Below are 16,171 nucleotides of genomic sequence, written 5' to 3'. Positions count from 1 at the left end.
GCTCTGCATAAACAGAAAAATAACAGATTAATTTACATTCTAAGACCAGTTACATATAGTATCCACACTGTCTGAGGACATTTCTTTTACTTTTGTGATAATTATGCATATCTTTGTCTTTGGATATAAAGCAATGTCAAACCTACAGTAAGCAGTTGGTCCTGTGTGTACTGTAATGTGCAAATACTGCTGGAGTTTATTTCACTGAAATCCTGCAGCTACATTTCTGTGACTCCCCTCTGATTTTCATTCAATTCTGCTGAAGTCTGGAAGCACTGGAAATGACACATCGCAGCTCAGTGGATGTTTCTTATTGTTTTAAACCTTGAAGATGTGCTGACACATGTAAGTCATACTAATGTGCTTTTTGTATGAATTGTGCTTTTTGATGGTAGAGGTAATTTTTGCAATGGGACCTGCTGATGCAGCCTATTGTGTTCCTGGCTGAAGGAGTATAATGTAATGATGGGTTATAAATGAAGCTAAAGTTTGTTAATATCACACTTTGCTAAATTGTTGGATACATAATGCTTAATTAATTTATGTAAGTGGCACACTGTCAGTCTGTTTTTGTCACGTAGTGGCATTGTGCAAAAAGCTTATAGGCTTAGCTTAAAAAAAACCTACGGTTGTGTAGTTACACTTGCTATTAGAAAATCTGATGCAATGTAGTAGCATGTTAAATGCTGCAGATGTTCATTGAGTCCATTGCAGACACCAGAGCTCCAGGTTTGACATTGCTCTATGCAACAGTTGTGCTATAATGTTATTGGGGAAATTATTGCAGCATTAAATGAAAAAATAATGTTGCAGCTTTCCTCCACCATCTTATTTCTTAAAACTATCACATTACTTAGCACTGGTGTTGGAGTAGGGGGGGACGAGACTTTTTGACCCCTCACTTTCAGGTGTTTGGTAATAAAGTGGTAACGTCAAGGCCAAGTATTAAGGTCACAGCGATAATATCTAACATGTTGGATCTCTAAATCCAATCATAATCAGAACACAGAGGACTGTAAGTGGCCTATTATGGCTGTAATTTGACCACCAAATACAACATTGGGCCCTATTTTTCGTGATAGTGCAACAACCAGCGCAAGCAGCACACAGACAGTTTGGTATTTTCTTGACCTTGAATTTGCTTTGTCCATCTGTGTGGTATTGTGGTGCCCAGTGCTGCATGCATAGTGAACTACTGGGAGGAGACGCACAAACAGGCAGCGCAAAGCGAGTTGTTGGTGTTTTTGTGGAAAATGGGTCTTAAATGTCTCAGAACCATGTCTGTTTCTGGAGCAAAGTGACTGCGCTGCCACTTGGTGATTTTATCAACAAGAGCAAACTAAATACTTGCTGTAAATGTGCTGCAATATTGGACTAATGCATGAAATATAAATAAGTTACTTTAATTAAACACTCTCCAACCAAAATCGGTACAGAAAATAACTTTTAATGTGGTTAAAGCGTCTGTATTGATCTGTAAATGAATGTGGGTGATTCTTACAGTATCTGTTGTCCACAGCTGCTTTATACTGTATGAAAAGCTTCTCCTTCAGTTCATTAAATCCCTGCAGCATCTGCAGGCAGCAGCACAGATATGTTGATAAATCTGCAGCCTCTGCCAGTGCGCAATGCCGCTACGCACAGCAGTTCACTGTGTTTACCTTCATTAAATCGGATGAATATGACACCAGTCTTCTGCAGAATAATCACACACACCTCTACACACATCAGACTGGTTGGTTATGACTCAATATTCTTCCTTTTCATGAATGACACGTCAGGTTAGCAGGGCTCATCGACCTCTTTTTCAACTTTCTTTTCAGCTTTTCATGTTTTATTCTTGAGACACATTACAGTGCAAACGCTGTTGTGTAACATTAATTACTAGACTATGTGACCATTTACGAGGTGAGATAGACTACATTAGAGTTATGGCTGAAATAGAGTTGGTCCAATCATGACTATTATGTCATTCAAAGCTGGATGTCCCTCCACCCAAAACTCATTCCAGCACCTCTGTTGCTAAGCAACAATAAACAAAACCAGAAGCCTGCTATCGATACAATGAATTTTAGGCAAATACTAATGAGATCTTAAAACAAGAGTAAAAAAACTGTTCTGGTTGATCTACAGATCACTTTGGTTCTTGCAGTCTTTATATCCCACAGGCACACCTAAATTAATATTTCTGGCTACACTACTGCTCTGCATTGAGTGTTTTGTCACAGTGATGGTTATTTGCGGTGCTTTGCCTGTGCACGCTCCCTCATGCCTCTATGCACCTGTTTTTTGCCTCTTTACCGGTCGATGATCATGTAAGCTGTGGTAGAAATTATAAATTTCAATTTTGACAACATATTGAGTGCAAACTCAGGAGGCTTATCTCCGCCCAGTTACTGCACTTACAGTCAAATCAAGCGCACCTGCAGAGCAGCCGCCCACACTAAACTGATATAACAGCTACCTGAGTCACATGTTTTACCTGCAAGACTCATGTTTTAATGCTGTTGTTCGTTGTTTGTGATGTGAAAATGTCAAAAGGAATAAAAAGCTTGCGTCTTTGTATTTAGTTCACTTATAAAATCCAAACGCACCGCGGAGCCTCCCTCCTGCTGGCTGCTGACAGCGCTGCCAGCCAGTGAGTCGATCCCACTGGACGGTAGAGGAGGAGACATGCGAGACACTGGTATGTGTCTGTTTAGTCAACTTCACTGCATCTAACACTGGATCTGAGAGCGTCAGAGCTCAGAGCAGCAAACACAGTCACTCTACGCTGCTGTCCTCCCCTTCCATCATCTCACACCGATTTATTTTGAAAGAGCAATGGCGAATGGGGAAACTCCAACACTCAGTCAGCCGACCAAGGGTGTAACTTCATCATTCACTCACTCACGGACAACTGCAGTTATAGGGCTGGTCCAGCCAGAAATAGGCTACGTCAGATTATTCCAAGGGACATAATTGTCAAATCAAGTCTATTTTTATTTATATAGCCCAAAATCATAAATCTGAATTTGCCTCAGGGGGCTTCCATTAGGGGTCCCAGATATATTCTCCATCTTGTAAGAGGTCCTTTGCTTAGAAAGAAAATTGAGAACCTCTGCACTATGCAATACAGGACTATACCAAATCAGTGCTGCCCTCAAACTCACATCACTAACTTACACAGTCTGGTGCCCTGTACTGCTTCAGTGACTTACCGCTGACTTCATCTGATGACTCCTCATCTCGAGGTTTCCTCGGTTTATTTGTCCGCTTAGTCATGTCGGCGGCTTTCAAAGAGAAGGGGTCCTTAAGCCGCATCTGGAGCTATAGAGGTGAAGATGCAAGACAGACGTAGAAATTACTGCACACAATTAAATCACCTCAAAACATATGCATTTCAATAAAGATACTTGACTGAAACAATGCTTTCACTAGTCTCTAACGCCAAAATAATCCGACCTCATCACTCTGGTGTTTCGGTAGAGATTTGTATGCATGTTACACTGTGTAGGCATCACTTTTAATAAGCTGCTTCAGTGCTGTTTATATATATTTAGACAGTGGCACATTTTCTTGTTGTGTTGGCTATTGACTCTCTTCATCTGAAATGAAAAGTGAATGAGTTCCCATCAGATGAACTGTAGTTTTAGTGAACCAAAACAAGTTAGGCAACTTACAAAAAGTAATCTTATTTCAAATCTGCCTGATGTCTACATCTTACAGACTTCAACAAACACTTTTATCTTCACCGATGTTACTCTGCCAAACGTGTACTGCAGCAGTCTCCACTTCTCTGTTGTTTCATGGGTCTATTCCGCTTCATTCTGGTGAAACACCTGCTCAAGTGAACTGAGGTCCGATGACTGACTTGACCAGTAAAGGCCACTGTACTGTGTGTCCCCCAAAACTCATTGGTTTATTATAAGTTTAGGTTTATTGTCGAACTGCATTGCTTTAAAATGCTGTGAATTGATTTTTTTAAGGCAATGTCTTCAACACTGTTCACCCAATAGAAACGTGACCAACCTCGAGCATCCTTACAGCTTCAAGTCAGCACTTTAACCTCTGTCAGTGCTCCATTTCAAATGCATTGTGCTGGGAATCAGAGCCAAAACAACACTAAATGTATAACTGTCCAAATCATAATGGGCTGCACACCGTATGTCACTTAGAACAAATATGGTCAGTCAGATAACAGGTAATAACATATCAGGGAGAAATACCTGGTTATGGGCAATAACACGGTTAAGAGGCCTCAATTGGCCCGGACCGTCCAGTTTAAATGAACAAGAAGCATCAGGTCGCTTATCAAATATGTTTTATAATGTTTTTTCACAATATTTAGAAGTGGTTGGATTAAACGAAAAGCCGTATGAACTCACCTCTTTATTTTAGCTCCTATGTTGACTGTGTCAGCTAACCAGGAGCCAACAGTGAAATGCCAACTCTTCCTGGCTAGCAGACAAGCTAGAATGAATATAAGTGTGTTTATTCCCACAACACACGAAGATAATGAAGCATTTCAAATCAAAGCAAACAGCGACGATAATGACAGAACATGTATTTCTTAAAAAACTGTTCGTTTTTGCCTTTGACTTTCGAAATGTTGTCAAGCTTTCGGTAGCATCAACTAGCAACACTCGTCGACATGTGACGCACTCTGAGGTACTACGGCAGCTCTGGATGGCCAAATACTGCATTCAGGTTCAGTCGGAGATCCTACAAAACACGCACAACCTCAGAGGTGCTGGACTTTCAAAGAGCTTAAAATTAAGAAGTTGCAGCGATTTCTCGATTAATTTATTAGTTGATAGAAAATTAATTAACAACTATTTGAGCAAAATAGTCAACATTCAATTTACATTATTAGTAAATCTTTGGGTTTTAGATTGTTGGTAGGACAAAACAAGATGTTTGAAGATGGCTGCAGTAAATTGTAATTGGCTTTTTTTTACTGTACAGATAAAAGTTGATCAATTAATCAAGAATCTAATCTGCAGATTAATTTATAATGAAAATAATCGTTATTTGCAGCCCTACTTTCAATATATGTGTAAGTACAGGGTAATTAGTTTATTGTTGTATTTTACTATATTCTTTGATGTTCATTCTATCTGAAATAATCAGCAACATTTTGAAATTCAGTCCTTTATAGACATAAGGCAAAACAATGAATTAGATTGTGTAGTTGTTTTGATTACAAACAGATACAACACTTAACTGAGTCAGGATCTAGAACTTATGAATTAATTTAATTGGTAATTTATTAATTAAGTGGTAAGAAAGTTTTAGTAACCCGGTGCCCAATACTGCCTGAGAGCAGATGTGGCTCAGAGGAATGTATTTATTATGAGAGCTCTTTATAAATTCATAATCAGAAGTGGTTGTCACTTTTCCCTGTTTCCCACGACCTTAAACGCCTCATATATTAGATCTTATTGTAAAACCCGAGTGCATTAGTTTTAGATACACGGGGCACATAGCGCTTAGATATGTTGATTATATTTTGACCTTTGAAACATCAGGTTCATTTATTTTACTTTGCGTTACAGAAGAAGTCAAAAGAGAGTATTTTTGTCCTTTACGTGATCCGTACTTCTGCTTAAGCGCAGGTCATTATTAGCAGGGTGAGTGTGACCAGTGTGACTCATAACAGGTTTACATTGCAGACGTGATCCTATAGAGAATAATTTAGGTTTAAATTAATCACATATGGCTCTCAGAAGGTGTTGGAGGTTTTCAGGGGTTGTCCCGCGGCTGTTATTAAACAGCACCGTCCGTCCTGGGGCTTCTGTCCCGGGGGGACGCAGCTCTTTGTCCCGCCTCGACAACACTCACCCCGGCTGTACAAGTGAGTTTAACACCCGTATTGACATGTTAGCAGCGGAGTTATGTGCTCCTCTTATCGCTATGAGTTTCAGCTCGAACATTTAAAATGCTTCATATATTTAGAGTAACGCTATATGGCATGCTTGTTTGTTTGTTTTCCTTCCAGCTTCAGAGTTGCTGCTCCGCAGGTTCAGCTCAGCGCCACCGAGCACAGATGTGAGCTACGAGGAGCTGAAGCAGCTTCTGGCCGGCCGGAAGGCTGTAGTAATAGATGTCAGAGAGCCCTGGGAGCTGAGAGAGTACGGCTTCATCCCAGGGTCAATTAATGTTCCCCGTGAGTGTTGTTCTCTCCACCAAAAATACATACAAACTTGGAGTTGGGTAGCAGCGATGTGTGGTGTCCAGTAGTTTGTGTTGTCTGAAGGCCAGGGCTGTAGTTACAGTTGATGAGGTGGGTATACTATTAGCTAGATGGGTAGATCACTAAGGAGAAAGTGGACTCACTCTCCTATATATTTCAATGGCTTTTTGGCTGATAGGATACTGTAAACTGTCAGAAAAAGAGGCGGTGTCACCTGTAGACAACCTGGTAAACATGCTTCCTATCTTCTTTGATGATTAACATTCTTTAGATGATCCAGATAAGTAAAGGTGCACCACTTTAACACAGAAATACAAAAACCTTCCATGTTTTTTTTTTAATTTTATCTAATGGCACATATTTACTACTAGTGAAAGTTGACCTGGCTGTGCATCCTTGACTTTGCAGTGGGACAGGTGAACACGGCCCTCCAGCTGGGTGCAGAAGAGTTCAAAGAAAAGTATGGTGGTGAAATGCCCGGGGCGAAAGATAACATTGTGTTCACCTGCCTGGCAGGAATCAGGAGCAAGACCGCTCTCGACACGGCCGCCTCGCTGGGATACAAAGAGTGAGACATGTTTCTTTGGCATTTATCTGTCAAAATCATTGGTTCTCACCTTGTCATTAAGTCCACAAATTATGGGATTGTCGCAGTCATGCACAGTAAATGTTGAATAAGATTTCTTGATAAAGTTGAGTCTTATTTTAGTGTGAACAAAGGTTAAAGTAGCAGTATGTTTTTATGGCTGTTTTTGGTCAACTCAGTCTTACATCTGACTTTTATATCTTATCGCAAGACATTATTAAGTCTCACTAACTTGAGGTTAATGACCTTTGGTTGCATAGTGCCAATGTATCACGCATGCAGTGCCATTTGGAGAGCTGCCACACACCACATATCCAGTATCTGATGAAAAGTACAGAAAAGGCCGCTTAGTTTAAGAGGCTGACAATGAAATGATTAAATGCAGTGTGGTACTATGTGATTTTCACCAGTAAAGTCAAACACAACGACAGTTTGATTTCTGATGCAACTCTGTTTATGCAACAGTTCACTTACTTTCTTCCCTTTTCTCCATTCAGTGTTCAGCATTATCCGGGTGGATGGCAAGACTGGGTGAAAAATGAACAACATAACTGATCCAGGGATAACAGATCAGAAAAAGTGAGAATGTGTAATAAGGGGTCTTGTAAAGGATTTGTAAAAAGTTGATACTCCTCCGTTGTTTTATGATTTAAGTTGTTTTCTTCATCTGTGAATCCCAAAGAACTTTCAGATTAGAGGGCTTAACACACATCAACAATGACTCGTCTGCTGCTAAAAAAAATGAAGATCTACTGCAATATTACTTGAAGTTATCTGTAAATTTGTTTCATCATAGAGCTATTTACAAACCCTTCACAGCCTCTAAACTTTTTAACAGATGATTGCTCTAAAGCGTACTACAAATATTAATACATGATGTGCAGAAAATGCTAATGACTTATCTATGCAAATGACTACTACAACTGTACATGGGTAAAAATGATGGCTTCCATTGGATAATATGAATAGTTCAGCATTTCAAGTTGATGTATTGTAAATATCACATACTGTGTTGCTCATAGATGCAGCAGTCAGTGCAATTGTTGCCAAGACCATTCAATGAATAAAATTATAGTTTTGATTTAAAATTATATTAGTTTGTGTTTTGTTTTGTTTTTTTACAACTAAGGGACAGTGTCCAGCTGGTTTATTTAAAAACAACATGAGAAGACATTCATTTGGATAGTTTGTGATATAAATAGGCATACAGGAGGTTGCTGAGATGACACGCTGGGACTGAGATGATCTACGGTATTGAAGGGTCATGTCTAATATCCACCATGTCTCTGTATGAATTTGCCACCAACCCTCCAGGGAACATTAATAGGTTCCTTCATCATCCATTATAATGAATGTGTTTGTTTTCAACTGAGCTGTCTTCCATTAGTGTTCAGGAATGCCTCTACTACAGCACGTCGACTACAGCCATGGACCTTGCTCCCTATTAACCTCGTCTTTTAAATGTGAAGATGAAAGTCCAAACAGAACTCATAATTATCTCATAGTCTTGTTCAATTTAATCATAAACATTTAGATGAATAACTATATGAGCAGCTTGTTGAGTCACAGTCAAAAGGAAACTGAACTCTTGAGTGACTTTTCCACATGCATGAGTAAATAATATGGCTCAGAAGTGTTAACGCTATTTGTACTTACATTAAAAAGTATTTTTCAAGGAGGCAAAGGAAGCATCCGATCCTTTGAAATAATTGTACATGTTCATATTTGACTGTAAAAGCAGATCTGTCCATATCCTGTGTATTGTGTGTTCCTTTAGTTTAAGCCCTCTTTAACAGCTCAAAAAACATACTAAACATTATTTTATCACCTTGATACTTACTGATGACTCTTCCCACTCCCAAATCCCAAATAAGTCTAACTGGATTTCCAACCAATTATTTGTTCATAACAGTGTGTTCATATGAGGTGTGATGCAGTAAGGGGGTTTTTCTATCTCTGGGGACTGTTGACCCCAAACATAAGTAACATCACGGTCAATAACACATTGTACATTTTGTTGTCTGAGAATAACAATAGGAACATATGCACGGGTTACAAATTAAAAGGAAAAACCAACATAAAGTGTCTTAGTAAGGTGTTAGGCCACCACATGCTGTCAGAACAGGTTCAATACACCTTGGCAATGATTTTACAAGTGTCTGAACTCTACTGGAAGGATGAAAACCATTCTTAAAAAAGATATTCCCTCATTCGGTGTTTTGATGATGGTGGTGGAGAGCGCTGTCTAACACGTCAGTCCAAAGTCTCCCATAGGTGTTCAATTAGGTTGAGATCTGGTGACTGTGATGGTCTTGCATATGATTCATATCATTTTCATACTCATCAAACCATTCAGTGACCCCTCTGTATGTGTTCATGTATAGTCTTTATAACATCAAATATGAAATACTTCCTTTTAACGTACAATAACAATGCTTTATGGTAATTTCTGTACAAGTCCAGTTTGCGTCAAAGGGGAGGGTTATCATTTTAAAACTTATCTATAAATTGACGTTTTATAAGGTTCAGAAGAAAGGAAAAATAAATATGAGAATATGGGCATGTGGGAAAACAATGTGAAAGTATAGAGTCAGTGCCAACAAAACACAAGGGTTAATAGTTAAATGAAACATAGGGGGTGGGGTTGTTTTGGCATTTGAAGTGAGGACTAATAAATACTTAGCAGAGATAGATTGTTCACATGACTCACAGACTCCAACTCTTCCTAAAAGTCCCAGGCTGCTGTAAAGTCTGAGGTCAATGAAAAGAAATAGATGCTCACTTAATCCAAGTTTCACAGAAAAGATTATTTACAAGCATTTTACAAGTTGGGTTTTATGTTTTAAATGTGCTAAAATTTAAAAAAAACAAAACAAAACAATATCTTCTAGCTTTTGGACAGGATTTAATCTATAGTTTGGTTATTCTTTGGTTTTCTGTGTGTGTGAAACCTGAGGTATTTTATAAGGTTGGGTATTTTACAGGAGGGTTAATGTTGCTGGGACTTACTGTTTACAATAATTGGTATTATATTATGCATTATTAACTGACCCTTGACCAAGTGACCCCGTAGGTGCCAATGGAGAATTGCCCTGAACAGGCCTGACCACTGTTTTCTCCCCTCATATCACTGTGCCATGTCAAGCATAAACTCCAGACTACAACTCCCCCCTCCTCTTCTTCTGCCTCCTTATTTACCCTCAGAAGCAGTTAATTCCATTTTCTTTTTTCCTGCATACTCCAGTTTTAATATGCTGAAAACAGACCAGACTAATAAGTAGCCTACTAATTTATGTCAAATCTTGCCAGGGCCCTTTGTTCCTCCACAGCCCTCATCAGGTCACCCTCCAGCTTCTGCTCGGCATTCAATTAAAGTCCCTCGTCCCATCAGAGCAGATCACATCAGAGCTGCACCTACTGGCTGCTATGACTGACCAGACCCTGCCTGCCTGCCTGCCTGCTTGTCTGTCTGCTGCCCAGTGCTGCAGTAGTCACTGAGGTGATGGATATGCTGTAACCGTCTGTAACCCTAGAAAAGCCTATTATGGTCTTGATAAAGGCAGGCTGATACATGATCACACTCTGTATTTTCCAGAGATTAATGAGTGAACCCCGCATACGTGGTACATGATGTCGTCAGTCACTGTTCCAGCCCAGCTCAGCTCCTCACAAGCTGCTGATAGATATCTGAGCAGCAGGTCAAGCCTGCGTTGATGCAGAGGTTCAAGATTCCACAGGTGTTGGCTCATGAACTGCGTAGTCTTGGACAGACGGGGGCATGGCTGGCGATGGGGAGTATAAAACCTGAGAGTGGGTTGACAATCAGGGAGTGCAAACAGAGTGGAGCAGCAGTGAAGTGCAGTAAGACCACAGACAGGCCCTGCTTGAGTATTTCTTCCTTTTTCTTCCTCAGAGAACCAAAGGCTACACAGTTGCTGCTGCCACCATGAGCCACAGCCCGGAGAGGATCTCGTCCTACCGCCGTCACTTTGAGGACAGCAGCAGCTCGTCCTACCAGGTCAGGGTGTCCAGCCCATCCCCCACTAGGAGAGAGGTCCGTCATGCATCCGCCGGCTACCCCTGCGGAGCCGGGGCCAGGGGCATGCGTGTGGAGTCAGTGGGACGAAGGACCGTCTCAGCTGCACGCAGGTCTCGCATGATTGGAGCAGGGTAAGCTGTGTCCGCTACAGTACCTACATACATGGACAGATGTCCTTTAAACTCAAAGATGATTTGGAAGGCTCATTTTCTAATAGCCTGCAGAATTGTGTACCCAATGAAAGTACATGTAAGTAGAGACAATGTTAAAACTTACAGTCAAGATTCCTTAGATGTAACCAACAATTTTTAAATCAAGTTTAAATGCCATTAATTTTTATTCGATAGTTTGCATTAACATTTTCTCATGAGATGCCATCTACAAATTTGATGTCTGTGGCACTGGGAATAATGTGTATTGGAACGTGTTTGCAGTGTGGGTGCAGGAGCCATGGTTTGTGTTGGGCCCAGTGGAGAACCTGCTATAGATCTGGATGTGGCTGCAGCTGAGAACCAGCAATTCCGCAGCACCCGCACCAATGAAAGACAGGAGATGGTCGTCCTCAATGACAGACTGGCTGTGTACATTGACAAGGTACCCCAGCCTTCAAACTAACCAGATTTCATTTCTCCCATGTGCAGATGAACATATTTGTCAGGATAGACTAAAAATGTCTTTCTTTGAAAAATGGGGGCATATTCCTCTCACCTCTGTGAGCACATACTGTGGTGTCTGGTTCAGGCATGTTTGAAATATCACAGCAGAGGTTTTCTCGCCTTTACAGGTTCGATCTCTTGAGCAGCAGAACAAGCTATTGGAGGGAGAGATCGAGGCCTACCAGAACAGGTTTGAGAGGCCATCAGGTCTGCGCCTCCTATATGAGGAACAGCTGAGAGAGCTGAAAAAGGTTGCTGACCAGATGAGAGTTCAGCGGGTGAGACAGAATCATCCAAGTCGCACATCTCTTCTGCTTCTTTTTTTTTTTACATTTCAGATGCTCAATAGAGCATGAAGCCTAAATTCTTTGTTTCCCGGCGATGTTTACACCTCACTGAGCTGTAGAATATCTATCCAAGCAACGATACAAGACGTCAACTTGGTGTTTTCTAGGTTCCTCACCTGGTAACAGGCTTATTTCTGGCAGGCAAATGGAGAGGTGCTTCAGCGTGTTAAGGTGTCATAGAGTACAGCTGTCCTCAGCAATGTTTTATGCACAGATGAGATGGCTTGACTATGCATTCATAGACACACACACACTCTCACACACACAGGAATGATGTTCATACAGAACATGCAAAAGAGGCTGATTTTGCACACACCCTTGCACACACCTTCAAATCTAATAGACGACCATATTACTTCTGGCTTCTTGGTTTTCAGGACATTTCCTTGGCAGCTAAGGAGTCCACAGCTGCTCAACTAGAGGCTATCAAAATCAAATATGAGGAGGCAGTTGAGCTGAGGAGGAAAGCTGAGGCCGAAATTGAAGCTTTCCGCCCAGTATGTTACCTTTCATTACCCAATATCACCTTCTCCTTATTAAATTAATTTGTGATCATAAATGATAATAATGCTGTGTGTTCTTCAGGATGTTGACAAAGCCACCTCCTCACGCATTGCCTTGGAGAAGAAGCTGGAGCAGCTGGAAGTTGAAATTGAATTCCTTAAACGGGTCCATCAACAGGTGGATAACATCTTTGTGCAGGGATTATGAAAACACTTTGCCTTTCATTGCGATGATAACAAAAATCTTGTTTTTCTCCAGGAAATTGATGAGCTGATGAAACAGATTTATTCAGCTCATGCCACAGCGTCGAGTGCATTCGAACTGCCTGATCTTGCTGCTGCTTTGAAACAAATCCAAACTCAATATGATGACATCGCAGCTAAAAATCTCCAGGTAAAATCCTTTCTGAAGATAAACTGTAATAAGCTTTTGGCATTTCAGATTAAACTTATGTGAGTGTTTCAAATGTTCATCCTTCAATTTTAGGAGATGGATTCATGGTATAAAAATAAATTTGAAGATCTAACCAACAAGACAACGAGGCATGTGGATAAGGTTCGAGGCATTAGAGAAGAAATAACAAATGCCAAAAAGGACGTGAGTATCATGAGTGAAAATGAAAGAATGATGATTTATTAAGAATTAATACTGAATCACTATAATAACTATAATCCACGCAAAAAATATCTCAAGATCCAAAACAAGGAACGAGAGTTGGATAGCCTGAGGACCAGGAATGAAGCTCTTGAGGCCCAGATCCGAGAGATGAAAGAAAAGTATAAGAAAGAACTGGAAGACCTGCAGGTAAAGATACGCTTTTGTTATCCCAGGGTGCACACCTGGACACCCCAGAGTCAGCCATGAATACATACAATGCCTTTCATGCATGCAGACACAAAGCCACCACAATAGTTCATTCATACAGTAATTTTATGTCTCTGTTAACCGACAGGCTCGGATTGAGGCCCTGCAGCTCGAGCTGAAATCCACCAAGGAGAAAATTGCGCTGCACCTGCGCGACTACCAGGACCTCCTGAATATCAAGATGTCTCTGGAGATCGAGATTACGACTTACAGGTGAAAGGAAAATCACTTAAAAATAGACATAGTATTATGAAATGTATTTAAATAAACGTAAGCAACAGTTTTAATATCTATTTTTTTCTTACAGAAAACTTATTGAAGGAGAGAACCTGCGACTCTCTGATATGATGCAAGCCATGTCTCTTACTGGCTGTAGCGCCATTGGTTCTGGGATGAGCTTCAGTGGAGGCATGGGCGGTGCAGGTGGAATGGGTGGCGGCATTGGAGGCAGTGGTGGTGGCACTGCAGGCACAAGTGGCACGGGTGGACTAGGCATGGGGCCCGGTGGTGGAAATGGCGGTGTAGGTGGAGGGAAGGGTGATGAAGGTAAAGATCGTGGAATGGGTGGTGGAAGCGGGGGCAGTGAGGGTGTGGGTGGAGATGATGTAGGTGTTGCACTGTCAGGCACTGATGGAAAGGGGAAGACTGGCGGAGGAATGGGTGACGCCAGTGGTGCTGGAATGGGATCAGATGGATCTGAGCCCTATGGAGACCAGGCAGTGGAGCTGACGGAGAGAAGGACGGTGCTCATTAGGTAAAGGTACCGTCAGGTATTTTTTTCTATTTCTTCTAAACACAGCTTCTGTTTATTTCAGCATTCAAACCCGGACAATAAAATCATACATACCCTTGATTAAGAAGCAATGACATAAAGTGTCTTAAAATGCTTTCTGATAGCGTTAGGGTTAGTCCAGCCTGTTTAAGAGCTGTAACAAGCTTCTTTTGCTCTCCATTTTCCTTCCTCCCCTACAGGACAGTCAAAAATGAGGATGACGTAGTGGAGACGGACCACCAGGAACAAACCTACACCATCACCGGTGCAGCCGACGATTCTGACAACGAATGAGCAGCACGAATTCCCAAATGACCTCCTCTCACCCCTAAACTTCCACGCCCCTCTGAGCTTTGCACTGACCAAACCCCATGTCTGGGCACTGACCTTTGCCCTTTGGCCTGGACAAGAAGACCATCAATGACCCTTTGCTACAGAGTCAAACCATCACCCGTGGGGTTTAAATATGCCTCACTAGAAACACTCAATATGGTCTCTAAACTTTTGTGTGCCTTACACTCCCCCTTTTTTTCTACTCACTGCAAATAAAGCTATCAGCATCCAATTACCTTGTCTTGCTTTTATTTGATGTCTTTTTTGGGTTATTGTTTAAGGTACCTGATGAGTATCATCAAGTACTCTGGTAAAGCTGTATTTTCCCTTCACTGAGAGAGATGTTGCTTGTGTTCATAGCACTGGCTGGATAAGATAAAGGGAAAGGAAAAAGAGGTAGTGAGGGAAGAACACAACAGAGAGAGAGACAGAGTCACCTGAGGGTCGAGGCGGTCGCCCTGACACTTTCTGGAGGGCGAAGGAATGTGTCAGTCAAATTTTGTCCTGCAGCGAAGTGACGGCACACAGCCGTTTCCTGTCCTCATTCCATCCACATCCACACCTTTTCCTACTGCTGCTGATTGGGAGCGATTGGATCTGGCCAGCAGATGCCAAACACACTCAGTGTCCTGCTCAGGGGCAGAGAGCAGAGACATGCAACACAGCAATCCTCTGACAGAAACTGCAACAAAGATCAGAAAAGGACCAGTGTTATTAGGGCAGCAATGAGATTACTGTGTCATTATTATTATTATTATAGGACACATCTGACTAAACACAAGTTAAGACTGAAAATCTAATATCATTTCTTTGTGAAATGCCTCTGCATTACATATAGTAGAACCTTTAAATGTTTTGCTTTTGATACAGATGGAAATTCACAAAGTAATGAGAAAAATTGCTGACATTTTAATGTTTATTGCTTCAAATGTACAATTTTAGTGCAGGGATTAGACCACCTTCAGGAATGGATATGTTGCACACTATGTCATTTCCTGAGAAAAGAATTTTCAATACAAAATGTGCAACAAAACAAGAATAGTTCCCACAAATTGAAAAAGAAAAATGAAAATGGGATTTTCTCATACTTCAATACAAGCACAGCAGCAGACTTGTGACTCAAGTAATAAAATAAAGAAAAACAAGCAAACTCAATTAAAAATAGTATGCTCACCATGTTGAGGGATCCACTGAACTGTCTAAGCAGCAGCTTGTTCAAAAACCTGTCATTTCTACACCCATTATTCATATTTTTATGCTGATTATATGGCGGATTCGTGTTAAAATAATCAACATCTCTGTCGGACATCATTTCCACAAGCTCATCCCACCCGAACATGCAGGAGACAATTAGTTTGAACTGTCCATCGGAGCTATAATGAGGAGCCGCGAGACGCTCATATCATTAGATTACATTTTGTTACAGCGAATTATTAATGTGCATCCAACCTGAAGAGTGTATATGAGCTTTTATATTTAGGCTTGAGTTCAGGGAGATAAAAAAACAAACATTCTCAGCTATATGATGGGATGGAATTTATCATCAGTATAATTAACAAAGAAGAGAATTTGTGTATGTGTGTATATTTGTGCGGAAAGCGGAGCTCTCCATGGTGCTCCGTCCTCGGAGTGCAAACACAGACACACTAATACACACACACACACACACACACACACACACACACACACACACACACACACACACACATATATATATATATATATATATATGTATATATATAAGCCAACAGCATTTCTATAAAACTAAATTGTAGATTTTTTTAAAATAAGAATAAATATAGGCTGATACAATTATTGTTGTAAATTACTTATATTATTATTGCTATTATTACTACTATTATTACTAAATATTTCCTCAGTATAAAATGGTCGAA

At 40.7% G+C, this 16,171-nt stretch overlaps 3 protein-coding genes across 5 annotated transcripts in view; 2 read left to right on the top strand and 1 right to left on the bottom strand.

Moving 5' to 3' along the window:
* Window positions 1–4,668, bottom strand: part of usp45 (ubiquitin specific peptidase 45) — a 39,044-nt gene extending 34,376 nt beyond the window's left edge. The window contains exons 1-2 of the mRNA XM_067602330.1: window positions 4,368–4,668; window positions 3,201–3,309 (exon numbers count right to left, since the gene is read on the bottom strand). Of these exons, the coding sequence (XP_067458431.1) occupies window positions 3,201–3,303 (103 nt within the window). The 5' untranslated portion in view covers window positions 3,304–3,309; window positions 4,368–4,668. The remainder of the gene's footprint in view (window positions 1–3,200; window positions 3,310–4,367) is intronic.
* Window positions 4,669–5,444: 776 nt separating this feature from the next.
* On the top strand, window positions 5,445–7,852 carry tstd3 (thiosulfate sulfurtransferase like domain containing 3). Of its 2 annotated transcripts, XM_067602336.1 has the most exons (5): window positions 5,445–5,836; window positions 5,981–6,148; window positions 6,584–6,743; window positions 7,259–7,340; window positions 7,658–7,852. In XM_067602336.1, exons 1-4 carry the CDS (start codon window positions 5,698–5,700, stop codon window positions 7,314–7,316), a joined length of 525 nt encoding a protein of 174 aa, XP_067458437.1. In that variant the 5' UTR covers window positions 5,445–5,697; the 3' UTR covers window positions 7,317–7,340; window positions 7,658–7,852. The 2 variants fall into 2 exon arrangements, with proteins under 2 accessions (XP_067458437.1, XP_067458435.1); XM_067602334.1 differs by having other exon boundaries at window positions 5,454–5,836; window positions 7,259–7,852.
* Window positions 7,853–10,413: 2,561 nt separating this feature from the next.
* On the top strand, window positions 10,414–14,508 carry zgc:172323 (uncharacterized protein LOC564165 homolog). 2 transcript variants are annotated; one of them, XM_067600149.1, is made up of 11 exons: window positions 10,414–10,931; window positions 11,235–11,394; window positions 11,585–11,734; window positions 12,181–12,300; window positions 12,389–12,484; window positions 12,566–12,700; window positions 12,794–12,904; window positions 13,001–13,111; window positions 13,260–13,384; window positions 13,479–13,925; window positions 14,144–14,508. In XM_067600149.1, the coding sequence occupies exons 1-11, from the start codon at window positions 10,708–10,710 to the stop codon at window positions 14,235–14,237; spliced, it is 1,773 nt and encodes a 590-aa protein (XP_067456250.1). In that variant the 5' UTR covers window positions 10,414–10,707; the 3' UTR covers window positions 14,238–14,508. The 2 variants fall into 2 exon arrangements, with proteins under 2 accessions (XP_067456250.1, XP_067456251.1); XM_067600150.1 differs by having other exon boundaries at window positions 13,479–13,931; window positions 14,144–14,193.
* The last annotated feature ends 1,663 nt before the right edge of the window (window positions 14,509–16,171 follow it).

This window comes from Thunnus thynnus, chromosome 10 (genome assembly GCF_963924715.1).
Source record: "Thunnus thynnus chromosome 10, fThuThy2.1, whole genome shotgun sequence".
NCBI classification, from domain to species: Eukaryota; Metazoa; Chordata; class Actinopteri; order Scombriformes; family Scombridae; genus Thunnus; species Thunnus thynnus.
This window is presented reverse-complemented; position numbering and strand designations above follow the sequence as displayed.